This window comes from Mastacembelus armatus, chromosome 12 (genome assembly GCF_900324485.2).
Source record: "Mastacembelus armatus chromosome 12, fMasArm1.2, whole genome shotgun sequence".
NCBI lineage: Eukaryota > Metazoa > Chordata > Actinopteri > Synbranchiformes > Mastacembelidae > Mastacembelus > Mastacembelus armatus.
In genome coordinates, this window is record NC_046644.1 from 9,243,252 (window position 1) to 9,270,864 (window position 27,613).

Consider the following 27,613-nt stretch of genomic DNA (forward strand, 5'->3'; position numbering starts at 1 on the left):
TCCACTGTCTGAATACTGTCAATTTTGCTTTCTTTAATGTGCAGACATGACTGTGATCCATTTCATTTCAAGCCACTTGCTGCAATACATGGATGGCTGGAAGTAAATAAATAAATTGATCAGCAGATGGTGAAAGTGGATCATTAAACTTGTAAACAACATGATATGAAATAAAAATGTTCTTGGGCTGACTTTCACTACCTATTAAGTGTGAGTCATTTGGTCTGTAAAGCATTCTCTATCATACCTACTACATGAAGTCAAATTACTTTTTTACTGAAATTTTTACATTTTGATTTCAGCACAATTGGTTTTGTTCAATAGTCAGAGTTGTGTGACTCAAACTAAAGACACATCTTACTCAACTTTATTGCTATACAGCCTGACCACACAAAATCTTAGCCTGCGTTTCAAAAGGGGAGGATTATAGAGTATATTTAGGATTAGACAGAAAAAAAGTGTTATGCTTTATGAATTATCAAATGACATTAATACGCCAGTTGATGTCGTTCTTTATATATGTGTCATTGTGTGAGTACTGGCACTTCTGCTTTGGAGGAATGTCAAATGTTGGAAGAATATGCAAAATAATGCTACTACAATTTCCATCATGTTTAGGTGAGATTATAAGTGAACATCCTCTATTTATGCCTCTTCATCTGACAAAACTTTATGGACACCTAATGCAGAATCTAAAATGCTCATTTTGTGATAACAAGTGACAACAATCTGCCCCTGAGGTGAGATTAGTGCAAACAAACTTGTTACTATTATTTTATTCAAATCAAGTGATAGTGATCAGCCTTTTTTTTCCCAATTTTCAGTTAAAAACCATTGGGGTGCTGTAAGAAGCTTAGCTTATAAAAGACAAATTTCTAAATATTTTTGTCTTTCTTGTTCCTGAAAGGAAATCAACAGTGAAGCATCGAGATGTATAAATGATCAGATAAACTGTAATTTCTATAAGCCATTACAATGTAAAAATCACACCATGGAAGAAATATACACAGCTCACACAATGGAGAAGGGTGATTGGGAATGTGGACAACTGCAAGATTTGATTATTTCAAATAAAAGATGAGGAGCACAAACTTCAGGGATTTTCTTACACGAACAAAGCAGAGACACTAAGCTGATGCAAGACTCCAAGAACCATGAGTCATCTTCATTAGGGATGCCCCCCCTTCAGATACATCCCCTCTTTCTTCTATCCATCCCACATCACTCTTTTCTCTTAATGCATCTGTACTCTGCATCTCATGACAGTTTTTCTTAGACTAAGAGCAAGCAGTACTGAGAGAGAGTGTCTGTAGTTATGTATAATATAGTACCAGTTTCAGAAGCTGTTTCAGAATGAATTAAATGAATTAAATGAGTATTCTCATACAATTGCAAATACTATTTTATGGATAACGCTGTACAGTTACTATCTAAAAGTATAGATCTAGATTTGTACTGTAATAGTGTAATATGAGCTACTATTTATAGATAAAGTTTTCACACAAATGGGTAGTGACTGTATTCCTATCTATGCAAATTAAGCAGTGGGGGCTCAGAGAGAACAGTAGAAAGAAATAAAAATAATGAGATTAGGAGAAAAGGTGGATAGTATAGGGATAAAAAGCATAAAAAGAATGAGGGAGAAATGGAAAAAAGGAAGAGAGACCAGAAGGTGCTTTTCTACTTTAGCTTTTATATCTGGCTTGTAGCGCTATAGGAAAATCTGCCAGTCACCGGCATCAAAAACACTCAACACGAAACACACACATAAACCATGGCACCTGTGAGTACACTCAGCTCATAATGCATTCCTATCCTCAACCTTAACCATTAACCTAAACCCTAAAGCCCTTACCTCTCAGGAGGTTATAAATGGCCCAACGTCTTCACTAAGATAAAAGTAGCCAGCATCCATCATCACACACATGCAGACATGCTGACATAAGCAACCCCATAACTTCATTCTAAAGAACACATGCCTAGCTGAATTCCCAACAACAAATTCCCAACACATTAAAGCTCAAGCTTACTGTCCTCCTGTCAATCTGAGGAACATTGTTGATATTATATGCCCTCACACACTCACATTACAATTTTAGTATCTCGTATGTAATAGTGCAGTTGCCATGATGCACTGTCTCAAATTACTAAGCGGTGCTTAGCGGGGTTAACTACTGTCAGTGAATTTATTACCGTCTGTAAATAAGTGTACACTCGTTTATCTCCAGCACGTCTCTGAATCACAGCCACTTTAATTCCAAAGAAAAAAGAACTGAGCCTTTTTTTAAAATTCTGACAAAGCTTTATGTTCTCAACCCAGCATCAAACCGCAGAGAGACAATAGTGACTAAACAGAGCTAAAAGAAGAATGAATACTGGACTTACAGTACATTCATCCTCTGTGTCATGCTGGTTTTATTCTGTCTTGTCAGTGTGTAAATACAGACATCACTGTTTGCTTTTGCTCATGTTTGCCACATCAACCACAATGAGAAGTGGTATTTGAGTAGTAGTACTAGGGTGATGCTATGTTTTTAATTAGTTGTGTTAATCTAACTTGTAAACAATTGTTGAAACAGCAGTTAGAATTAACATAGAGACATCTAAAATGCTTTTATTTTTGTAAGCACACTTAGCAGACTTTTAATCTACACATACCAAAACCGTATCTGCTGTCCCATCACCTTCTCCATTTAACTTGTACACTGGACACTAAAGTGTCCATCCTGTGTGTGTCCCACTGACAGTCAGATGCTATTCCTTATGAAATATATTTTAGTGGCCTAAATTAAACTGGATGCTAATGGCTATGGAGGAGCAGAAAGCAGTCTTAGTCAGTTAATGTAGTTGTTTATTTAAGAGGATTTGTTGAGTTAAAGGGAATACACACAGAGACCACCCTCTTCATTGCAACAATGTTCTGCTTATGCTGCAGCAACAAATGCACTTACGTAATGGTTAAACATATGTATAGCAGTTAGCATCCCTGCAACACACACAAGCACCCACCTTCATGAACCTCAATGCATCTGCTCTCACTCAGTTCCTCCTTTTCTCTTTCTCTCTCTCTGCCTCTGTTTTGCTCACTTTCCCCTCCCTCCTCTCTCCCTCCCTCAATCAGCTGTATCATGATTCTGCAGCTCAGCCTCTGCAGCATGACTCCACTTTCCTCTCTGTGCCTCAGCCTGCCTGTCCAGCAGCTCATTGACACTTCCAAGGGAAATGCTGGAAGGGCTTAAAATAACTGGAGGCAGACCTATAGTACACACACACACACACACACACACACACACACACACACATTCTCGATTTCTCATACACACATGCACTTGTATGCCATTGTGTATTTCACCTTACACTCTTCTCTAGCCACACATCCACAAACAACACACCATAGATTTATGAACATGCAGGTAAAAATAAAACCTTGAAACACACTGAAAAAAACATAATGACCCAGATTTTTTTAATATTTGAACTATAAACTCAATTCCAAAATTATTGTTTGTCTTGAATGTCATTAACAAGGAGCTCAGCATTCATGAAGGTACGTAGGAGTGATTTATGACTCAAAGGTTCAATGTTTAATAGTTAAGAGTGATCTATTAGGAGAAATGAAATATATGAAATAGTATTCATAAATATGTGTGTAATTACTGGAAAATACCAACCATTGCATTTTCTTAATCTCAGAATGAGCCTTTTAAATCTACTTAGGGAGCAGGTCTCTCTTCATGGAGACAGCCATGTTGTGCCACCATGTTTCTACAGTAGCCCAGAAAGGACAAACTTAACACCGGCTCTAGAATCATGTCTGGTGAACAAGAAATAGCCATACAATGTATTAATGCCTTACATTTTTTATGCCTTTATTTTATATCATAATAATACTTTACTATTTTTAGTTAGGACTAAGTTGAATAACTCACTTCCTGGTGAGTAACCTCCCTTTAACATTAAATGTCTTATCACATCGTGATTGGTCTCATTGTTTTCATATATTGTTGCTTTGATATGAAATAAAGTATAGGCAGTTTTAATTTTTCTAACAGACAATGACAAAAAATGTTTGGTATGAGTAAGACTAGACGCTGATGAGCTAAAACAAATGTTTGATGAAAGACACTATGAATAAATGTTTGTTTTTTCTTCATTGAAGAGATGAGACAGGACTAGAAAGTTGTTTGCCAGATAGGCTACATGGTCAGTACACTAAAGCAATGTGTCATTGTTATTGTGCTGGAAAAGGGATGCATGCAGATGGTACTGTTAACACGAGTTATCTGTTGCCAAAACTGCATTTTCACTGAAAGTATTGATGAAAACAAAATGATTTCTCAATGACTAAATTTGATTAAACTTAAAAAAATGACTAAAATGTGACTAATAAGTGTCATCACCTGAAGACTAACTCTGAAATAGCCGCCTTTTTTTGAGTGCAGTTTGTGCTGCAATTTAAATGTTATCAACACAATGAACATCTGATGACTCATATTAGTAGGATTCAGGTGAGTCATCCAAGTCAAACAGTATTTAAAAAAAGCAATGCATTTGTTTACAACAATATGTGTGCACGTGTCCTTAGTGCCCTAAGAAATGTGATGTAGTGTCAAAACAATTTTTGCAAAATTTTTAAAAAGTTTTTCTAATTCTATGTCTGAGTCCTTCAGCCTTTGTCTGGTGCACCAGAAAAGTACGCATTGAGGTAATTTCCTGAAGCACAGGTATTGAATAGACAACCCACAGAGGGCATAGCATTAAAATGTCTAAAAAATGATGGAGGGTACAGACATAAAAAGAGAGACAGTGAATCTGGTTTCGTGTGGGTGGAGACAGCAGAGGAGGGAGGAGGGTTGCAGAGGAGGAAGGTGGTGAGTGGCTGCAGATTAAAAACATGATGTCACACCACTGTAGATGATCCAGGGTATTGGAGCCAGATAAACAGACCTCTGGAAATTAAACATAGGTGCTCTCATGTGACACTGCTAGTGATTCAAATACGCATTTTTAATGAGGAAAGGCAACATAATAAGTATGAATTAAAACTCAAATCACTGAGCTGTTTCAGTAGCCTTACATACAGGGGTGTATCTCAGAGTGACCAAGTAGGCTGTCATTGACAAAGACCTTTCCTATAGATCAGGTACATGTACAAATATTTGGCCTGCTGCTAATGCTAGTATTGCTCTTGAAAGATGAACACAGAAGCAAAACCTGACCCTGATGAAATAGTTAAACCGGGTCTCACACTAGTCACCCTCAGTGTGGTAATTCAGTTTAATCTGCTCAGCTTCCGCTGATCATTCACTTCCTCCTCCAGACGGGAAAAGCCGCTGACTTCAGCTCTAAGCTCTTCAAGACTCATTGTGAGGCCAAACCTTGTCAGCATGTGTGAGAAAGAGAGACGGAAAAAGACAGAAGCACACTGATGTGCTGTGTACGGCTGCATGTTCAACTCTCTATGTGTGGCCCTTCCTATTTGTTCTGAATGACCCTGAAGAACAGCAGGTACAACACAATGCACGATCTTCCTCCTCACATGACAGGTTACACTGTTTGCAAACTGCAACATGCGTAACTAAATTTGTGTCAATGACAGTGCCACAGAGATATATTGACAACTTACACAGTCGCACAATACATGCTGACATGCATCTTTTAGGAACAATAGGAGCTCATGTGGCGAGATCGAGAACATCAGAAACATGATGAAGGCAGTAGGAAATGTTCCATATACCGTCCACAGCCAACAACAGAATATGGCATCACTTTGTTACTATACTGTTGGAGTCATATTACCATACAAAGTAAACAAAAGTAAATGCTGTATGTTTCTGAAAAGTAAAATATAATGTTAATTTATTATTCTGCAGTATATTAAGTGAGTTTTTTGACTCACTTTGATTATCAGACTAGACTTTAAATCATATATGTGGGGGACCAAATGCTGCATAAAATGTAAACAATAGAAATCACTGGTTAATTAACATAAAATGAATGGTTCCTTTCATCGCAGGGACATCCTGGGACATAAAAAAATTTGTGGAATATAAAGTGTGGGTGTATCCATGCCTTTGTGTGTGAATTAAATTGGTTTTGCATTTACCCAGGAAGCCAATAAATTTAGTCTGTCAAGGTTTCCCTTTTGTTGCATAAATTCATTAGAAGGCGATAGATCAGAACTCATGTTGACGTTTTACTGAAAGCTTGTTGGCTCCCTTGCTGAAAGTGTACCTATAACATTTTTTTCCAGGTTGTATTATTGAATTTTACTGCGGAGCTATTGGTTTGTGCGTTTGTGAGTCTACAACCTACATTGTCTTCTTTTCTGAATGATTCCCATTATTAATCTGTGCTACAAATGACAAACTCCTAAGGACAAGTTGCTTACTCCTGATTCTTACTCCCAATATCTGCCAAGCTCCACACAGGTCCAGTCTGAAAGCTTCTTTTTGTGTGTGTGTGGGTGCACATTGCAATGTTGGTGTGTGTGAGGTCACAAAACTATTTCTTGGGTTTTTGCCAGCTTTTATCCCAGTGCGAGGAGAATGTGGAACAGTTTTATTTCTGCGACTACTTAGCTGTCCACAGACGATCATCTACAAGAACTACAAGACTCTGCATCTGTCCGGTGTACACACTGAGAGAGACAGACAGACAGACAGAGAGAGAGAGAGAGAGAGAGAGAGAGAGAGAGAGAGCTATTGATGCATTGCAGATAAACTGCAGATCCTAGTGCAACCCCTCCCTTTCTCTATTCCTATTCCCCTCCTCCCACCTCTCTTGTCGTACTTTTATGTCCCACCTTATACATGACATCATCACTTGTTCTAGACCTCCCACTAATATCACCCCATTTAGCCACCCGCAGCCGGTCACACCCTGCGTACTTCGCATTGTGATCCTCTCAACCTTGCACCTCTCACCCATCCATTTCCCAGCCAAGAAGGCTTTGACCTTAGTCGAATACTGCAGTCTGAAGCCTACAGCTCTGTTTCCAGCATAGGATTTGCTTCACAAATCAGTAATTACTCATTGCACTGTTGCACTTTCTAGACAAGAAATCTTTGAGCCTAATGTGCTGCACATGCAATTAAATCATTTATTTATAGAAATCCAATGCATAAGTGGTGTTTTTTAATGCCTCTCAAATTGATGCTTTTTCGAACACAAGCTTAGATAATGTGAAATACAAAGTTTTCTTAAAAGTATTAACACGACAGTGCAAATTTTAATTAAATATAATTCATTTCAAAATTTACTTAAAAAAGGGGTATACAAATACATTTATTCCATGATTGGATTATTGTGACAACTATAATGGAGTGTACAGAAGCTGACTATATGTACTGTATACTTATCAATGAACTATAATTTAGTGTAAAGCTGCATATGGAAAAAAAGTTTTCATAGTAAATTTAAATGTACTTAATGACTTTCCCTTAGAACAATTATGCTTAAAGTGCAGTTCTGCCATGTAGATTAAACTTTATATGTTCCCCTTATGTGTTAAGGTCAGATTTCTTTTGAATTTGTCTTGATTTCTAGTAGGAACCAATAGGTGGGGGATAGGGAGGTAGGAGGTAGGAAAGTTGGAAAATACTGAGTTAATTTTATTTTCACCAAATTTATATATACAGGATAATACCAGTCTCATCTGATTTTACCCAGTGAAACCCTAATCTCTGTGTTCTCCTATCTTATCCTCTGTCACCAAAATGTAAAATAAAGCTTGTTTGGGTTCACAATATTTATTTGTAACAACTGGCCCAGGAACAGATCAGTAAGGTTTCAGCCATTAAAAGAATGGATACATCAGCAACAGCAATAATCTTAGCAGTTCTTAGACTTCCATACTGACAGGCAACATTTACACATAAACAACACAATCAGGTAAAGTTTAATCTCTGCAGTTTCAGTGTGTTTTTCTGTCAACCCAAAAAAACAACCTGTAGATTTTCTTGGCCAATGTGTGCATCAGCAGAACTGTGAAGACCTCTGGGAAAGATGTTAATCAATATTTAACAGACCGTAAATGGGAGCTGAATATGCAATAATGCACAGACATGCACAGATGCAAACACACTGATACGAAAGGAAGACCTAAATTACTTACTATACTTTCACAATTAAAACGTTTTTGTCAACTTTATGCTACAGTTCAGTAACATATCATCGTGCATTTCATAGTGGAAGCACACACTGTCTCAGGCGTAATAGTGCATCAGAAGAAAGAAAGAACGACCGTTCCGGCGGTGTCCTAAGCAGATCGGTATTTATGGCCGTGTATGTGTCAAGTCATTCTGTCTGGCAACCTCAAAACTGCCCTGCATGCCCTCATCAAACTTTGGTTACACTCACAACATACACCAAAAAAGGATATTAAATTTGACAAGACCTATTTAGTGTGTATGTGCAATTTTTTTTACTAAACTGAACACCCTGTATAGATAAACCTGATTCATGAAATGCACTACAAGGCCAAAATTATGTGGACACTTACTTCTGTGCTCTTTTGTTCTGAGGTTGTTTTTCATATTTATTGTGAGAGAACTGACTTGGGTGTGTACTCAAACTCACACTCATATATATATATATGAGATCCCACTGCAACAGTGGGCTGAGCTCCATTAACATAAATCTTAATTAAGGTCCCTAGATTTTCTTCTCTCCCTATCTCAATATCATTCTTACTCTCCATTGGCTCATGACATTCCCTGTTTATCCTCATGAATATATTAGGAACAGCAGTGGAACTGGCAGCCATGTCATTTCTGTGACACACCACAACAGCTGTGGAAGAAGTACCCAGACTTTTTACTTAAAACTGCAACACTACTATGCTTTATTACAAATAAAAGTTCTGCATTCAAACCTTTAGCTAAGTAAACATATATTATAGTTACACTTAGTCTGGCATGTGTAACCAAATAAGTCATAATTGCCAAATATGTTTGCAGAATTTAGGAGTATTTTCTACTTTAGATACAATACATTTAAGCCTATACCATTATCCTGTAGCTGACACTTGTGGTCACAGTGGCTGCTGGTTAGCGAACCTTAATTAGTCTGGCTTTGAATGGGAAGAAATACTGCCACTGAGGGACTTGACCCATGACAACAGTATTTCTGTATATATGTGAAATTTCCTTTGGCCAGTGGGAGACAGTAACTAAACATATATTTAAGTACTGCACTTAAGTACATTTTTGAGGGATTTGTACTTAGTATTTCATACTTCAACTTAATTACTTTTCAGAGGGAAATATTATATTTTAAATTTTTCAGAATCATAATATAATATGAAATACATTCTAATCATAAAATTTACAGACTATCCACCAGTATGCTAAAGAATTCAAATTGTAAGCATAATAGGAGGATTAAATTAGCTCTAACTTAAAAGCTGCAACATTTAAAGATGAGTTCACTCTGTACACGATAAAGCATCCACAATAGAATGTGCTTTAAAAAGGGATCTGAATACTTCTTCCACCACAACTTCTGACTTTCTCTCTCTGACATTAACAGGATGTGTTTGTAATATGTTCCTTATTTCTTATATGAATTTTTCAGTATTCTCCAATTACAAAAACCATTGCAATGCTTCAACCTACATGTGATACTCGACACTATGTCAGTGTAAGTAAAAGGTCATGCTGTCCTTGTAATCGCTGTGTATTAGCATGTATAACATGTATCTGCACTATGTCACCTAAAGATGCCTAAACCTTGAGCTCATTAAAAGGGGAATACACTCTTTTTAACTCTGTGGACTGGTTGGAGAGAGGGACAACTGGGAACTGACTGGGATGGGCTTTTCTGTCTGCTAGAGCCTGTTTCTGCTGCAGTGCCATTTGAACACTCTCCAACCCTTCTGCAGTGCGCTGAAGCTCTGAACTGAATGACTCCCCTGTTTTTGCCCATCCCACATGCTCTATCGTTGCTTTGCTGTTTACACCACATCATGGCTGACCTCATAGGGCGATCCAAAAACACCTCAAGGTTCCCAGTAAAAATGAAATCTGAAATCCTGCAGCCAACATTAAGGCCTGAATAGAAAGAATCACTGGACAATGGTCAAGGACATGGTAAAGTCAGAAACCAAGGAGACTGTGGGTGCGGCTCCTGGACTATTATCATTTATAATACATATTAGTGCTTAAAATAGGCGGACAGACACATACACAGGAGGAGAAAGTCATTGTGCCCGTCTCTCCCTCCCTCTCCGTCTAGCTATCTCCCTCTTTTGTCTCTCTCTGTCTGCCTTTCTGTCTCTGGAGCAATCTAAAATTGGCCATGCTTGATGCATTAGCTTTGCTCGACTAAAGTTTGCAGTGGAAAGCCAATAAGAAGTGACAAGAAAATGTAGTCAGGTGATTGATAACAAATGTCTAGTTCAGTGTTGAAAAGCAGAAGAGGCTCAGTGCTCAGATTCTAGACCCATAACAAGCAGATTTTAAAGGCGATACTGTGATATCCATATACATCCCTATTGATTTAGATTTTTCAGGAATTTAATTCAAAGTGCGGGAATAGCCACTTGACTGGTATGAACAGTGGATCAGGTTGCCAAACTTTACAGTACAGTGTGTCTGCACCTGTAGAGGGCTGTGTTTGATTTTTACAGAATTAAATACATTAAGTCATGTATCCTCAAAAGTCACTGAGGCAGCTGTTTTTGGTGCATTAGCTCTAATAATTGGTAATCGTTTTGCATTGACTGGTGTGACCTGAAATTAGAATGAAGCATCAGGATTGACAGGAGATCAATAGACTGTCAGTGAGGCAGAGCCACCAGACCGGCAGCCCACACTGACGCTTCACTGTTTAGGGGAAACGTTTCAGCAAATGGATGGATAAGCCACAAATTCCATATGACTTTGCATTTGCTACAGTGAGGATCATATTGAGAGCCCTAGACATACTTTAAGAGAAGCAAAGTCTGTGTCTGTGTGATGCACATATATTAACACTATTACATCTTGCAGTTTTTTGATGGCCTTCACTGCTATTACCCAAGATGAACAGACAACTTAAATTTTATAACATGTCAGCTGATTTTCACAAAACATCTTAACCCAAATTTCATCTAATAAAAAGAGGAACATCTTGTATATTTTTATATACAAACATCAGATTTCATTAAGTTACTATATTAAGTTATAATAACTGTTTTTAAAAGCTCTGTACATTCCCTGTCATTATGTTGGTGTGGTTTGTCCACTGTGTAAATACACTTTCAGTATTACATACAGTGTACATAACATTATGCTAACTGCTGCCCACTCGACACACACACACACACACACACACACACACACGCGGCTAGTTAAATGCAGGCTACATGCACATGGACACACAGTCACACCAGCCATGGATGAATTGGTGTAACATTATTTGATTGGGGAAGATCATGGCATTTCATCACAGACTTTTTCGGTTGTCGCTGTCCCTGGTGCTGGAATGACCGAACACATTCAGAGGTCCCATCATTTCAACAGTCACAAGTCAAATTAATATTTTGATTGCTTTACTCACAGTGGCGAAGATTTCTATGTACCTATCTATCTCTGTAAACTGGACACCCCCTCCAGCCCACGTGGTTCAGAATGAACGGGACCCAGGACCATTAACAGGCGGCCTGAGGGGGATGCTCCCTCCCCTCCCTTCCATCAATGGACGAAACAAAACTGCTTGGACTTGCCTTGTTAGGGGCTGAGCCTCAGATATATAAGGAGCAGACAGAGGAGGTCTCAGTCGCTGTGAGAGCCATACACCCCTCACCTGCACACACACACATATATATAACACACATACACCCACATACACACTCGCCTCCACGTCCTGCACCGTCCCCCTTCATTCCTGCTGACTTCCTCTACGGTAGTCTGACCGGATGAGTTACCCGGTGGACACGATAGGAAGCCCCTTCAGGAGAGTTATGGATACTAGGACGACCAGTTACGGTTACAGCCGCTCCGGTGGCACCCCCTCCAGCGGCTTTCGCTCCCAGTCTTGGTCCCGGGCAAGCCCCGGCTCCACCATGACCACATCTTACAAGAGGAGCGTTAATATGCCGGTGTCCCGAGTATACAGCTCAACGGTGCTCAGCTCCGCCGACAGCGTTGATTATAGTCAAACCTCCAACCTGAACGGAGACTACAAGCGATTTAATGAGAAAGAGCAACTTCAAGGGCTCAATGACCGGTTTGCTGTTTACATAGACAAGGTGCACTACCTGGAGCAGCAGAACAAGCAGATCGAGGCGGAGATCCAGGCACTGCGGCAGAAGCAGGTGTCGCGCACCCAGCTGGGCGATCTTTATGACCAGGAGCTGCAGGAGCTGCGCTCGATGCTGGAGCAAATCCACCATGACAAGGCGCAAATACAGCTCGACACCGACCACATCGAGGAGGACATCCAGAGGTTCAGGGACCGCTTTGATGAAGAAGCACGCATCCGAGAGGAGACAGAGGCCATAATCCGCGTCCTGAAGAAGGACATGAGCGACTCGGAGTTGGTGAAGTCTGAGTTGGAAAAGAAAGTTCAGTCGCTGCAGGATGAGATCGCCTTCATCCGCAACAACCACGAGGAAGAGGTGAACGATCTCATCGCCCAGATTCAGGCGTCTCAGGTAACCGTGGAGAGGAAAGACCTCCAGAAGGCAGACATCACCGAGGCTCTGAGGGAGATCCGCAGCGAGCTGGAGGGCCACTCCAACCAGAACCTGCAGCAGGTGGAGAACTGGTTCATGTGCCGCTACGCCAAACTCACCGAGGCTGCGGAGCAGAACAAGGACGCCATAAAGTCCGCCCGTGACGAGATAGCCGATTACCGTCGCCAGCTGCAGTCTAAGACGGTGGAGTTGGAGTCCGTGCGCGGGACAAGAGACTCACTGGAGAGGCAGCTGAATGACATCGAGGACCGCCACAACAGCGACCTTGCCAGCCTACAGGTAGGGAACCAGCTTCCACACAGCCGTGCGTAAAGCCCTGGCTCTATAGAGTACTGTTTGAGTAGACTTTGAAATATTAAACAGGACACGTACAAGGTTTTACGATTTTATGATAATACGATAATGGCAGTGGACAGAAAACGTTAATGTCCTTAAATTGTCACATTTTTCTAACTTTGTGACGCAGTTTTTTATTTGAAGACTGTAAACCAGTCAACTTTCTTAGCAACAGCGAAACGAGTCATTTTTCCCTGTGTCATAGTTGAGGGTTAAAACCTTTTCTGCTGAGTAATGATTGCGATATGCGCATCACTGCGCTTCCAATTAGTCAGCACAGACTTTCTTCACGGGCTTGAGAGATTTACAAGCGTCAGGAAATGGTTAAAGGGAGACACTGCAGCAGATCTCTTATGCTGAGTCAGAGGCTTGGGTCGATGCCTTCATTGGCTCCGTCCTTGCATCACACCACTGAAATTTTACGACGGGGGTGGGGGTGTATTGAACAAGTGTGGAGGCTGCCCTTGAAAGAGGCATTCAACATGTCCACAAAACTGTATTGCGTCAGAATATATTAAGGCAACAACCCTTGGTGCAGAGAGTTTACAAAATGTGCCAAGAAAAATAAACTTTGTGTTGTCTTTTCTTTGTGTTTCCACAGGAAACAATTCACCAGCTGGATAATGAGCTTAAAAGCACCAAATGGGAGATGGCTCGCCACCTGCGTGAGTACCAGGACCTGCTCAATGTCAAGATGGCCTTGGACATTGAGATTGCTGCATACAGGTACAAATTTAACATATGAAAAGTAGTGTCAATTTTCTTTTGTTCTCTAGAGAAGTTGATTATAAATGTATCATTTATTACTCCACCAGGAAACTCCTAGAGGGTGAAGAGACCCACTTCAGTACTTTCCCATATCGCCAAACGGTCACCTCCACTAAAATCTCTAAGCCGAAATCAGAAGCTCCTAAGCTTAAGGTGCAGCACAAATTTGTGGAGGAGATCATTGAGGAGACGAGGGTGGAGGATGACAAGGCTGACATGGACGACGCCCTGGCAGAATTAGCACAAGAGCTCTCTGCCACACCCGGTGAGGGAGGAGAGGAGGGAGAGGAAGGAGAGGAGGAAGGGGAAGAGGCCGGAGAGGGTGAAGAAGCAGAGGCTGAGGGGGAAGAAGGAGAAGGGGGCGAAGGTGCAGAGGAGGAAGAAGTTGTAGCCGCCACCGACGCTAAAGTTAGCTTGAGTGCACCCACTAAGGAAGAAGAAGAAGAGGAGGAAGAAGAGGAGGGAAAAGGTGGCGATGCAGAAGAAGAGGGCGAAGGAGAAGGTGGTGAGGAGGGAGCGAAGGAAGAAGGTGAGGGTGAGGGTGAGGGTGAGGGAGAAAAAGCAGATGATGCAGAGGAAGGCGATGCAGGAGAAGCTGAGGAGGGAGGAGAGGAGGAGGTTGAGGAGACAGTATTGTGCGCCAAAGCCCCTGAGTCTAAAGCCTCTCCTGATAAAGAGAAAGCCGGAGACAAAGAGGGCAGCGGAGGAGAGGAGGAAGCTGGTGCTGAAGAGGAGGGTGGTGATCAGGAGGACGATGCAGGAAGTGACAAAGCATCCAAAAGTGGAGATGAGAAAGAGGAAAAGGAGGATGCAGACACAGGCAAAAAGGAAGACGAGGAGACAGTAAAAGATGAGAAAGCAGATGACAAATCAGAAAAAGCTGAAGCCAAAACAGAGGCCCCAAAAACAGAAGCTGCAAAGCCTGAGGCCAAGAAGGAAGAGGCATCAAAAGCTGAATCCCCAAAGGCTGGATCACCCAAGTCCGAATCACCTAAACCTGAGTCTCCTAAATCTGAATCTCCCAAGCCTACATCTCCTAAGTCTGAGTCTCCCAAGGAAGGTTCTCCCAAGGCTGGATCTCCCAAACCTAGCTCCCCAAAAGCAGAGTCCCCCAAATCAGAATCCCCAAAAGCTGAATCTCCAAAAGCTGAATCCCCAAAAGCTGAATCCCCAAAAGCTGAATCCCCAAAAGCTGAATCCCCAAAAGCTGAGACACCCAAGACAGAGGCTCCTAAAGCTGCTGATGAAAAGTCGGAGAAAAAGAGTGAATCAACAGAAGACAAGAAGGTAGAAAAGAAGGATGTTGCCATGAATGGTGACCTAGACAAGAGCAGCCCAGAGGAGAAAGAGAAGAAGGATGAGGAGAAAGAAGTTGACGTGATCACTAATGGCGTGGATGAAAGCCCTGTCAAGGACGACAGCAGCCAAAAGGTGGTGATCACCAAGACTGTGGAGACAATCACCACCGGAGAGGATGGATCCAAGCACGTCACCAAATCTGTCACTGTGACCGAGACAGTGAAGGAGGTGGAGGAGGTGCTGCAGGAGAAGCTGGTTTCCACCAAGAAGATGGAGAAGCACTCAACCCAGTCCATCAAGCAGGTGACCGACGACAACTGAGCAGACTCCAGACGGCCGATCGAACAGTGGAGGAGAAGGGGACGGCAGGGGCCAGACAACAGGACACGATGACAAGCAATCACCCCAAAACTAACATAACAAAGAAAATCATACAGCTAGAGCAATGTAATACAGATAACCACTCTCGAACATACAAAGCAAATTATAGAGAGAAGGCAAAACTTAAATGAAACAAAAAAAAAAAAAACAATTTAAAAATGCATGTTGAGTGATAGCTTTAAATGGGCTTCGCTGCAGCTGCGGCCAGGAGCGATCGAGACATTTTATCCTCTTTTTCTTTCCTTCTGCAGTTCTTGGGTGAGCTCACAAGCGGGAGGGGGGTCTCTGCATGCTAGCTCAGGGGAGGGGAATACTTTCCTCTCTTATCTGTATGTATGGTAGAAATACACTGTATAAAGAGTAATTATTTAAAATGAACAAATGCAATGTGGGTGGGCGAGTGACAGAAATATCATTAAAGTTAAGAGGATTTTTTTTTAGTTTAAGTATCAGGAAGGGGACAGGCAGGTGGGAGAGTCCTCGATGTAGACACATGCTGTACTGAAGAAGCCTTACTTGACATGAGATGACACCAACTGAGCCAAAAAGAAACTAACAACAAACACAAAACTTACAGTGAAGAATGAAATGGGCAATGATATGATAAACACATGACCACAGTACATCCAGTAACTAAAGCAAACTAAAGCTTAACAAAACCTGAAGAAACTCCTAGCCTTAAACATGCTTTTTATCAGTGTCTGTTATGTTTACCCGAGTGCAACTGAAAAATTAAACACTAAATGCGCTGATACATGCATTCAAGTATGTATAGGATGGACTTGAATTTAAATACAGTTATAAATGAGGTGCTACTGTTTGCAGTCCCATGTCTTTACTCATCATGAATGATTTCCCAGCAGCATTTGCTCAATAAATGTTATAATGAAGTAAAAAACAAAACTGTGTTTTGTTATTATTCTACTAAGATTTGCTTTGCAGTTGTATAGACAGGTATCTACTATTTCAAGTAGTTGGTCATAGTTTTATAACTAAGAATTATAACTATAGCAGCAAAGAGATCTACAATAAATGGATGCTTGTGATCTAATGGGTTTAATTACACAAATGATTATGCACTCTTATGTAAGAGTTTTATTATTAAATATTTTAGCTAATAATCAAACTAAACTATAAAACATTAAAGCATTGGTACCAACCTATGGAGACAGGTGTTTATGAAGTGTTTAAATCAAATAATATATTATATATAGATTTTCTCTGGTCCTTCTTTCATAACCTATTTGGATTTCATGCCTAATATTCCTAGGCATGTTTATAAAGATTACATGTAGCAACTAACTGTGGGTTTACCCTCATTTCAACATTTTAACAAAAAACAAAAGAATAAAAACAAACAATAAGCAAGCTCTCCAAATGTATCTTAACTCTAAGGGTTTTCTCCTTACATCATATAGGATCATGGCATCTGAAGAACAGAGAACATGTTGAATCCAGTGTCTTTGTGGTGGAGAGTGCTCTGATTTCCATTTAGCTAAAATGCATTTTCCCCAGTTATAGGCTACTTGCAAGTAAAATAAAATACATGGAAAAAATGATTTATATGTCTAGACATGTGCTCATGTTACCTAAGATTCACATTTTGGGGTCCTGTGGAATATTTTTAAAACTAATTTTCAACATCTAGCACTGAGGACAAAGGACGCGAGCTAAGTGACTGCTCAGTTGTTTGCATTTGTCATTAGCAGACTGAAGCAGTAAAGGACTGTTCAAGGGAAGGTGCAGTCCTGCTAGGTTTTACATTTCCAGACCATTCATCCATGATCTATACCCACTTATTCCTATTTAGGGTCCCAGGATCAGCTGGAGCCTATCCCAGCTCTCTTTGGGTGAAAGGCAGGGGTCCACCCTGGACAGGTCACCAGTCCATCACAGGGCCACATAGAGACAAACAACCTCACACACTCACACTCACTCCTATGGGCAATTTAGAGTCACCAATCAACCTGACATACATGTTTTTGGACTGTGGGAGGAAACCAGAGTACCTGGAGAAAACCCACACTAGCACAGGGAGAACATGCAAAGTCCACACAGAAAGGTCCCTGATGGGTTGCAAACCCAGGAACTTCTTGCTGTGAGGCAACAGTGCTAACCGCTCGTCCACCATACTACCTATTTCCATTTCCATATTTACCAAGTTAGTGGAGCTTTGGAGTTTGTGTGTAGTTGCAGCTCTAAGTCCTGTCTTGGTGCTTTTTAGTTGTGCACAACCAGCACAATAATAAAGGGGATGCTGGGTCATACCAGATGTTAGAGCATAATGTGCATCAACATGTGTGTTTTTGTATGGATGGCTCATATCAGATTACAGATGTTGTACCTAAGAATCATAATGTAAACTGTTAAAATGTTAGTTATTGCTAAAAACAATGTCATGAGTCATCATGAGTTATAATTACATCAGCAAGGTGCCATTTTTTATATTTATATGTGTTAATTAAGTAATAAAAAACACTTCACCATCAGTAAAAACATGCAAATGGTTGTACTTGTATTATTTATCCTTGCTGGGTTGGGTGTGATGAGTAGGCACTCCTTGTTGTATTACCAACCTTTAGATTCATTTTGTTGCATAACTGATACTGAGCCACTAACCTCATGACTCTTCACACTGTTAAACTATGACGAAGCATGTTTCATTATTGCCAGTAGTGGCCACAGTGGCCACTATTAAGGTTATGTAAGGTGTGTTTGTGGGAGGTAAGAGAAGTGCTGAGTGCAAGTTGTATAAAACCCTTTGTGCCTCCAGGGGGGAGTGGTGCAGTGAGAAGTGGGGTGTGAAGAAATGAGCTTACCAAGCAACCACTGGTAGTTGCATTGTGGGTAATTTAGTCATCACAGTTTGACTATTATATTAATACCAGTGTAACAGAAACAGTGCAGCATGGTGGATGAGTGGTTAGCACTGCCTCACAGCAAGAAGGTTCTTGGATCAAAACCCAGCAGGGACCTTCCTGTGTGGAGTTTGCATGTTCTCCCTGTGCTTGTGTGGGTTTTCTCCAGGTACTCTGGTTTCCTCCCACAGACCAAAAACATGTATGTCAGGTTGATTGGTGACTCTAAATTGCCCATAGGAGTGAGTGTGAGTGTGTGAGGTTGTTTGTCTCTATGTGGCCCTGTGATGGACTGGTGACCTGTCCAGGTACCCCTGCCTTTAACCCAAAGAGAGCTGGGATAGGCTCCAGCAGATCCCTGTGACCCTAATTAGGACTAAGCAGGTATACATAATGGATGTAACAGTAATAGATAAGGAATCCAACTATTTATTTGTAAGAGGAAGATTTCTTCTTGTAAATGGTACAGACTCACTTTTAAGTGCTTTAAACATCGAGAACTACTTGTAATAGATGAATAGATGACACTTAGTGTGACAAGCTATATGATAACTATTACACAGTAATTGAAAATTAATTGCATACTAATTAGGATATTGATGCAGGTAGAAGGAATATTGTGACAGTCGCTTTTTGGAAACGCTAGGAGTGAATCAGATGTGCTCACTTTCCCCAAAAGCCACTGGTCAGGTGAGTGAAGAGAAACAGGTGTCACATGCTTTTACAAACGCTACACTTTACATGTGTGCACTTCATTTCCTTGTCAGGGGTAAATATTAAATCAAGACTTCTATATGTTCAATCTTACTCAAACTTAGTCACACATATAGCTTTGATAAATGTTTATTTAAGCACCAAAAACTCACACATTCATCAGTTAAACATACTGCATTACTTTCAATTGGAAGTGTGCAACCAGACTTGTATGGGCTATGCTGGATATGAGCAAGCAGTTAACCTCAATATTTGTTGCTGTAAATGGCTAATGGAGTTTTGATTGATCACCATGTTTTTAAGCAGATTTGAGAGAATATCACTTTTGCCTCTACTGATTATTGAGCTGTGGTTTGTACGTGGAAAGTTTTGACTGAAGTTTGCTGAGGCTGCCGGCTTACTTCTTATCCTTTGTGCTTTTTTCTTGTGCATCTTCAGCTTTGGCTCCTTTTTCCTCATCTTTCTCCTTTTTGGTATCAGCTTTGTCATCTTTGTCTTCTTTCTTGGCATCAGCTTTATCTGCTTTCTCGTCACTCTTTTTTGCTTCTTCCGTCTCCCCTTCTTCTTTCACACCCTCATCTTTGTCATCAGCTCCTTCTGTTTTTTCCTCTTCCTCTGCCTCTTCTTTGACTTCAGTCTCGTCTCCTTCTCCTTCATCCTCCTTCTCTTCCTCACCTCCAGTGGCCTCTGTTACCTCTTCTTTTTGTTCCTCTTCATCACCGCCTGTATCAATAGATGAGTTTTACTGTTAGCAATCATGAACTTAATAACTGTTTATTTAATTTATAGTATATGAGTAAAAAATGAGGAATAAGCAGGGATAGATAATGAATTGATGGATGAATGGGTGGATGGATGCATTAAAAAATGCACTAACCCTCCTCCTTAGCCTCTTCATCTTCTTCCTTAGCCTCATCTTCTTCATCTTTCTCTTTACCTCCCTCCTCCTCCTCCTCTTCCTCCTTTGCCTCCTCGGCCTCCTCTCCTCCTTCCTCTTCCTTTGCCTCTTCCTCTTCCTCTACCTCCTCTTTCGCTTCCTCCTCCTCCTCCGCGGGTGGACTGGCTGCCGCTTGCTGGGCGTGGCGGGCAGAGATGATTCCCTCGGTGGTGCTAAGGCTGGAGCTGAGCAGACGGGATGTCATAAGGTAGGAGGCGCCAGAGCTCACGCTGGAGAGGATGGGGCGGGCGAAGGAGGGCGCTGAAAAACTGTGGCTGTACAAAGAGGAAACTCCACCCGCCATTCCTACACTGAGACGGGACTCCTCCCCTTCTAGGAGCTTCCTGTACAGGTTATGGAGAAGAAAGGTGGAATTTACTACAGGAGGGAGGAATGCTGTTTAAAAGTATAGTTTTTCAATTTGTCAGTTGTGGTCACTTATTTACACTCATTATGGCATCTGATAAAAACTGATGTATACTAATGAATCTCTGATTTATGCATCATTTTTAGAAACTTTCTTGTTTGTTTTAGATTTTTCTCATTTTCAGTAAAATCACACTGGATGTAATGTCTGATCCCACTGTTTCTCACCTGTATGCAGCAATCTCAATGTCCAGAGCCATCTTGACATTCAGAAGGTCCTGGTACTCTTTGAGGTAACGTGCCATTTCCTGTTTGGTGCCCCTCAGCTCACTCTCCAACTCTGCAATTGTGTCCTAATTAGAAGACAAGTTAAGGTATTTTATAAGTATCAAAGATACAAGGACATAAAACCTGCCACAGGATGAAATGAAAACCCTAAGTCACAGTTTTAAAGATTAATATACTAAGAAAATCAAAAGATCTGAATACTTAATGACACATCATAGTGGAATAAACATGCAACTACTGCTGACCTGCATAGCACCTATCTCAGCACTGTGCTTCTCCTCCATCTCATGCAGTTGTTTCTCCAGGGATTCATTGAGGCCTTTGCATGCATCAATTTCCAGCAGGCGAGTCTGGAGCTGTCGTCTGTACTCTCCTGCTTCGTCCTTGGAGCTCCTTATGGCATCGGTGTGGTGGGCCACAGTTTCAGTCAGGGAGCCAATCTTTCCTCTGAACCATTCCTCTGCTGCCTGCATGTTCCTTGCTGCCAGCCTCTCATACTGGGACCGGATGTCCCTTAGAGCACCAGAGAGGTCTGGAGTGGCAGCCTCAGACTCTACAGCCACCTGGACACCAAACTGGACTTGGGCCTGAAGCTCAGCCACCTCACATTCATGAATCTTTTTGAGGAAAGCTAGTTCCTCCAGCACAGTTTCAACACTCTTCTCCAGCTCAGCTTTAGCTAAAGCAGCCTGGTCGGCCTCACGTCGGGCCTCCATCAGTCTGCCCTCAGCCTCTTCACGAGCCAGCACTTCCTCCTCATATCGCCGCTGCAAGGCACTCAGGGTTTGCTCCAGTCGATCTCTCTGGCCCAGGATAGCCTGTTGTTCTGCCCTGGCCTCATCAACGGCTGCCCTCAGGGACCGGGCCTCTTGCTCATACAGTGCTCTCAGGCGGGATGGCTCAGTGTGCCTCTGCCTCAGCAGGAGCAGTTCTGCCTCCAAGGCACGGTTCTGCTGCTCCAGGTCACGCACTCTCTCAATGAAGCCAGCAAAGCGGTCGTTCAGCTCCTGCAGCTGGCTGCGCTCTTGGGTGCGTACGGCACGGAATTCAGAGCTGATCTGGGCTGCCTGACTGAGCTCCAACTCCAGGGAAGAGGCTGGTGAGGAGGAGGAGAGCAGCACCCGACCAGGAGAGGAGTACTGCAGACGGGATGAGGACAGCGGGGAGGCATGGGAGGAATAGGTGGAGTGGGTCCTCCCTCTGGTCACCACACGAGGGGGAGGATCGACATATAAGTGCCTGTATGATGAGGTGAAGTAGTAGGGGTCATAGCCGATGCTCCCCATGGCTGAGTGGTGGAAGGACAGGCTGCTCTCCCTCTCCTCTTTGTGTATGCGTGTATGGGGAAGTGTGAGAGAGCTCAGGTTTAAGTCTCTACTGCCTGCTGCTGCAGCAGCCTGTGCTTTTATAGAAGGACAGTGAGCTCTGACGCAAGCGCTTTCCCCAAACACTGACAATGCAGGCTCAATAGGCTCCCACTGCAACAGCAAGAAAAGAGAGACAAGGGAGGAACCATGGGAATGAGAGTAGGAGGGTTAAAGATGCAGAGAAGAAAAAAGAGAAAGGAAAGTTTACTTTTATAAAGCTGCCTACTGCCATTTGTCCTGTCCTAACTTTGGCATTGGCTGTATCACAAAACCAAGCTAATACTCTATGAAACAGGATTACTAGGTTCATCACATTGTGATTTAGCGTCTAAAAAAAAAAAAATCCCTGCAAAACATAAAATATAGCTCATACTCTTTAAGATACTGTATCATCTTATCCTGGATTTGAATGTGACTAACATATATTTGTTGTATCATCACTGTAGCAGAGAGAGTGTTGGGTGTGTCCTGATTTTACAACTGTGACACAGCATCTTTCCTTCTGGTGGAGAGCAGAACTACAGTCGTGACCTCAAAAGAACTGCAATCATAAAATCACACACAGAAGGTAAGAGGTGTTATATTGGATATATTGGAGACACAATGTTCAATAGGCAATGCTGTGGAACTGAAATCGAAATTACAATTAGTAAAAAAAAGTCATGAACTAATCTTTTATCTTGTTTTCCATAAGTCCTTAAGTGCTTCTTTAACAGTGTATACATAACCTATGTTTTTTTATTTATTGCTATCAGTGTTTATGGTAAATTTTACTTTGTTGTTGTCTTTTCAGACTTTTGAGAAAAAAAGTTTGAGTTGACCAGAAACATAAATGGCTGCTCTGTATTACACAATCTATAATACAGTACTTTTTAAAAGTCGTATTTGTAATGTTGATGTTGCACTGCCTGTGACATTTCCAGTATTTAATTGACACAAGAGAAAACAGGCAGAACCACTTATTTAAACATCAACGATTCATTTTATACCTTTGTTCTTTACTTTTCTGTGAAAGAATAGCCTTTTTTACCTTGTGCAAGGTTATTTTTTTTAATTTTCCAAAAGTCTGTCTCTGTCATCTGCAGCATAGATACCTTGAGAGGTCAATTACATCCAGTTGCTGACATGCATTTTCTTTTTTTGTGTGACTGGTGAGTATGTGTGTGTGTAAATCTGTGCAGGTACGCAGTGGCTCAATGGACAGTAATGTTGGAAGATTCATCAGTCTTACAGACTCAACAATGCAGCAGCTGCATATTTGTGTGTGTAGTGTGTGTGTGTGTGTACTGTGTGAAATGTGCATGTGTTTGTAATATGCATGAGCCATAGTTTGCCTATGAAGCAAAGACCCCCAGTACTTAAAGACGGTGCTGTGCCCAAACAGAAAGGAGACAGGCGGTGGGAGGTGGAGGACTTCAGTGGGAGCTGCGTGGACTCTGCTGCAAGCTGAGTCATCGTAACAGCTGTGATCACGCGAACTCCCCTGTGTACACTTTTTTGCACCATAACAGCAGTCTGAGAATATGCACCACGGTGATTTTTGGCAGTCAAAGTGCTTACAGGCCTGGGGAAATGAACTGGACAAAGCAAGCAATTGACTTGTACAGTAGGGCTTATTTCCAGATTATTGCACTGCTGCTTCTCTCTGTTAAGATGAAACAATTATAAAACCTTAGCTGTAGCATAAACCTGCAGTATGAAACATTGGTGAGCTGGGCATTACAGTAATTCTCCATTATTTTGGCATTTAAAACCATAGGGAGTGGAGTATCCCAGTCTATAAAAGGCACAACATTATCCTTGTTACATCCTACTTTGTACAATATGATATCCTAACCCTGTTTCATGGTCACAGGTTGGCGTCATGCCTTGAATTCCATTAATATTATATTTTCGGAATATTGTATTTCTCTTTATTGCAATATATATGGATCATAATTTGATTGGAAGTGGCCTGACAGCTCAGTGTTGGCTCTGTGGCTAAGTTTACAAGCTCCATCTCCACTTTTGTCTCTGTCCTGTAAGTTTTATTTCTTCCCAACACTAAATTTCATGAGGATACTTCATAGTATTTGGCTTTGATTATTTGTCCCAGTGGCATATACGGTTTCCACTTGGGTGAAACACTATACATCTTTCAACTCAAGACTCAGAATCATTTGAATCATTAAGTATAACAAGAATTTGATACCTTGGTTTCCTGCACTACATGTACTACTGCTAAGACCAGTATACCCACCAATGTCCACTATAAGATGCTCTTACTAAAACCTTTGTATTTATTTTATTTTTCATTAATTTTATTATTCAGGTATTATCTCATAAAAGCTTTGTTTATGAGAAAAATGCCCAGATTGCTCAGTCTTACTAAATGCACTGTGAAATGTTGCAAGGGATACGGAAAATGTAGAAAAATGTAAAACTGATACTATAGCTACCCCTAGAGGCGTTTCATAGAAATAACACTTTAAAATTGAAATTCAGTATTCTATAATGTAATTTTTTTTCAAGTTGGACCAGATCAAGCCTTTATGATTCAAAATGCAGTCCATTACCTTTGGGGAGAAAACAGACTTTTGAAGAAGCCTTTGCTGTTTTCACATCTTCACCTTGTTCTTTATTTTTACATAAATAGCAAAACTGTTATTTGTAGTAGTATCAGTAGTAGTAGAAGTAGCAGCAGCTTGTTTTGCTTCCATTGGCAACTACATGTAGAGTAGGAAAAACATGAGTGCACACTGAATGCAGCTATTAATTTGCTTGCAGACATGCTGACCATGGATTTTCTGGTGCCACAGAACTGAGTGGACCTGTATAAGTCTCATTGTTACTGATATAGCACACAACAAATGCCTTTTAAACATATGTAATATCTAGTGAACCTTTAACAGTGTAATGAGCTGCAGCTTTTCCCTCAGTGATGAATCTGTTCATTTAAGTTGCCTTTTTGCAGCCAACTCTCATCTTTACAGTTTTGTTCCACGGATCTCGGTTTAAAAGTCATGTTGCTATTTTGGCTTAATATTTGACCTTTGGCCTTCCCATCCAACACATGGCCCACCAGCCCAGCAGAGGTCTGGTCCTATTGGACGGGCCTGTGTGTCCGTCAGAGCATGAATGCCTCTCACAGGTGGAAAGCAAAGGAGGCCTGACCGTTATGCACAGCCGCTATCTAGGCTGCTTTAAAAGGAGCATGGTATGCATGCTGGGGTTCACTGTTGGTCAGCCAGTGTGTGTGTGTGCACAACTTGGAAGGGCTGAGGGTACTGTGTTTGGTTTAAAGCAAACTCGGGAGAAACACTGAAAGCATGGCTGCTGTGCATCGTTTGGTTATTGTCCGCCATGGTGAGAGCTCCTGGAACCAGGAGAACCGCTTCTGCGGCTGGTTTGATGCTGACCTCAGTGAGAAGGGTCTGGAGGAGGCCAAGCGTGGAGCCCAGGCTATCAAAGAAGCAGGCATGAAGTTTGATGTGTGCTACACCTCTGTTCTGAAACGTGCCATCAAAACCCTGTGGACCATCATGGAGGGCACAGACCAGATGTGGGTGCCTGTGATTCGTACCTGGCGCCTGAATGAGCGTCACTATGGAGGCCTCACTGGCCTCAACAAGGCTGAGACAGCTGCAAAGCACGGTGAGGAGCAGGTGAAGATCTGGCGCCGTTCCTTTGATATCCCCCCTCCACCCATGGACAAAGACCACCCCTACCACAAAATCATCAGCGAGGTGAGACAAATGAAACTAAAGGAAAAGAGGTGTTGACTCTTTCAGAATAAGCAATACAGTAATATTATTTTTCTCTCAAATAACCTATATAGGAGCATCTTAAACCAATCAAAACTAATCAGAGGACTACCATAAAAGCAGCTAATGACATTTTGAAGAACACAGGTCTTATCAATCAGTTACGTGACTTTTGCCAGTAGTTGTGTGTGTAAGCTGTGGTCTATTCTACCTCCAGTCCCGCCGCTACAAGGGCCTGAAGCCGGGTGAGCTGCCCACATGTGAGTCACTGAAGGACACCATCGCCCGGGCCCTGCCTTTCTGGAACGAGGTCGTCGCTCCTGAAATCAAAGCTGGAAAGAATGTTATCATTGCTGCCCACGGCAACAGCCTCCGCGGCATCGTCAAGCACTTAGAGGGTATGCATTAAAAAAAGAAAAGGCCATGAGGACAGAGGAAAAGAAAATGAAAATTTAACATCACAAAGCTGTAGAATTAAATTAACCAAAGATATCAGTTTGAAAATAGCTTTAGTTTCATTTGCATACAAGGCCAAGACCTAAATTGTCAGTCAGGCACTTACATGCACACACACAGTGGTGGCTTACTGCATAAAAATAGCATGCAGGGACTCTCACTAGAGCTCAGGGACAGAGGAGAGGGTCATGAGCTTGGTTCCCATTACAGTCATGACCTTTATGTAGAAAGGTTGTACTTTTTCAAGGAGTGGCCAGACATGGATAAGGAAGTTATACAGGGTAAAAGTAAATGTCACATACTGTAGGAATGGTTTGTGTCAAGGCTAAGGATGAGAGGAAGAGGTAGCTCAGGTTTCTTATATTATGTTACAATTTGCTGTAATCAAAGTAATGCAATCAGATATAAAGAAAAGTAACCAGATGGCTACTTATGTATTATGTAAGTTCATTGCCCTTCCTGTCTGCCTAGCTGGGCTCCAGACAAGCTTTATATTGTATCAATTGCACTCCCTCTGTTCTTTGTGCTGATCTGCATGTCTGCTTGTCTGGTCTATCCACTTGTCTCTCCAGATATGTCCGATGCAGCCATCATGGAGCTGAACCTGCCCACAGGAATCCCAATTGTGTATGAGCTGGACGCCAACCTGAAGCCCGTTAAGCCTATGGCCTTCCTCGGGGATGAGGAAACCGTAAAGAAGGCCATGGAAGCTGTGGCTGCCCAGGGCAAGGTCAAGAAGTAGGCCTGCCCTGGAGGCTCAGTGAGAAGGCAGAACAAAAGACTGTGCCGCAGCCCTTTGTCTTTCAACCTCTTCCTCATATCTATTTGTCCATCCTTGTAGTCCATTCCAACTGGGGAAATGTTTAATAGTTCTTTTTATTAGCCTCCTGTTTGTTTAAGTGACAGGTAGAGGGATGACCTGTCAATCCAAGCAGACAGTTTGGCTCCATATTTTATGCAGCCACACATCACTCAGCCCTTTTAAATTGTGGTCATGCCCTATTTTGAGGGCCCCACCACCCTGGCAAAACCAATAAAGACACCATGTTTTTATGTAGACCTGTGTCTGTTTAGTTCTCCTCATCCGATCTCATGTCTCTTTCTTCTTTTGCTTTTTTCACATTACATTGTGATCCTCATCTGTCACTCTTATTCTTCTTTGGGAAACCAAAGAAGAATAAGAGTTTCCCAATCAGCAGTTTCAGCAAAATGCAAAAGTGCTGTGAAATCTTATCCAGGTACAGAGAGGAGGAAAGAGAGAGAGAGAGAGAGAGAGAGAGAGAGAGAAACAGTGAGGGATAAGTCAGTGGGTTCATCCTGGCAGCACTCCCAAGATGCAGGAAAGACTGTCACAGTTTTTACTTATCCTCCACTCCAGTTACACAGACTGGGAAACAATAATCTGTCAGGAAGAACTGAAC

General features: G+C 41.6%; 3 protein-coding genes across 3 annotated transcripts; 2 read left to right on the plus strand and 1 right to left on the minus strand.

Moving 5' to 3' along the window:
* Positions 1-11,777: 11,777 nt before the first annotated feature.
* On the plus strand, positions 11,778-16,256 carry nefma (neurofilament medium chain a). The gene is made up of 3 exons (XM_026297933.1): positions 11,778-12,958; positions 13,617-13,741; positions 13,831-16,256. Exons 1-3 carry the CDS (start codon positions 11,900-11,902, stop codon positions 15,401-15,403), a joined length of 2,757 nt encoding a protein of 918 aa, XP_026153718.1. The 5' UTR covers positions 11,778-11,899; the 3' UTR covers positions 15,404-16,256.
* Positions 16,257-19,148: 2,892 nt separating this feature from the next.
* nefla (neurofilament light chain a) lies at positions 19,149-22,021 on the minus strand. The gene is made up of 4 exons (XM_026297934.1): positions 20,872-22,021; positions 20,567-20,691; positions 19,913-20,316; positions 19,149-19,758 (listed from the first exon to the last, which is right to left on the minus strand). The coding sequence occupies exons 1-4, from the start codon at positions 21,910-21,912 to the stop codon at positions 19,433-19,435; spliced, it is 1,896 nt and encodes a 631-aa protein (XP_026153719.1). The 5' UTR covers positions 21,913-22,021; the 3' UTR covers positions 19,149-19,432.
* A 3,169-nt stretch (positions 22,022-25,190) lies between these two features.
* pgam2 (phosphoglycerate mutase 2 (muscle)) lies at positions 25,191-27,251 on the plus strand. Its single transcript, XM_026297997.2, has 3 exons — positions 25,191-25,718; positions 25,954-26,134; positions 26,765-27,251. The coding sequence occupies exons 1-3, from the start codon at positions 25,302-25,304 to the stop codon at positions 26,932-26,934; spliced, it is 768 nt and encodes a 255-aa protein (XP_026153782.1). The 5' UTR covers positions 25,191-25,301; the 3' UTR covers positions 26,935-27,251.
* Positions 27,252-27,613: the final 362 nt, after the last annotated feature.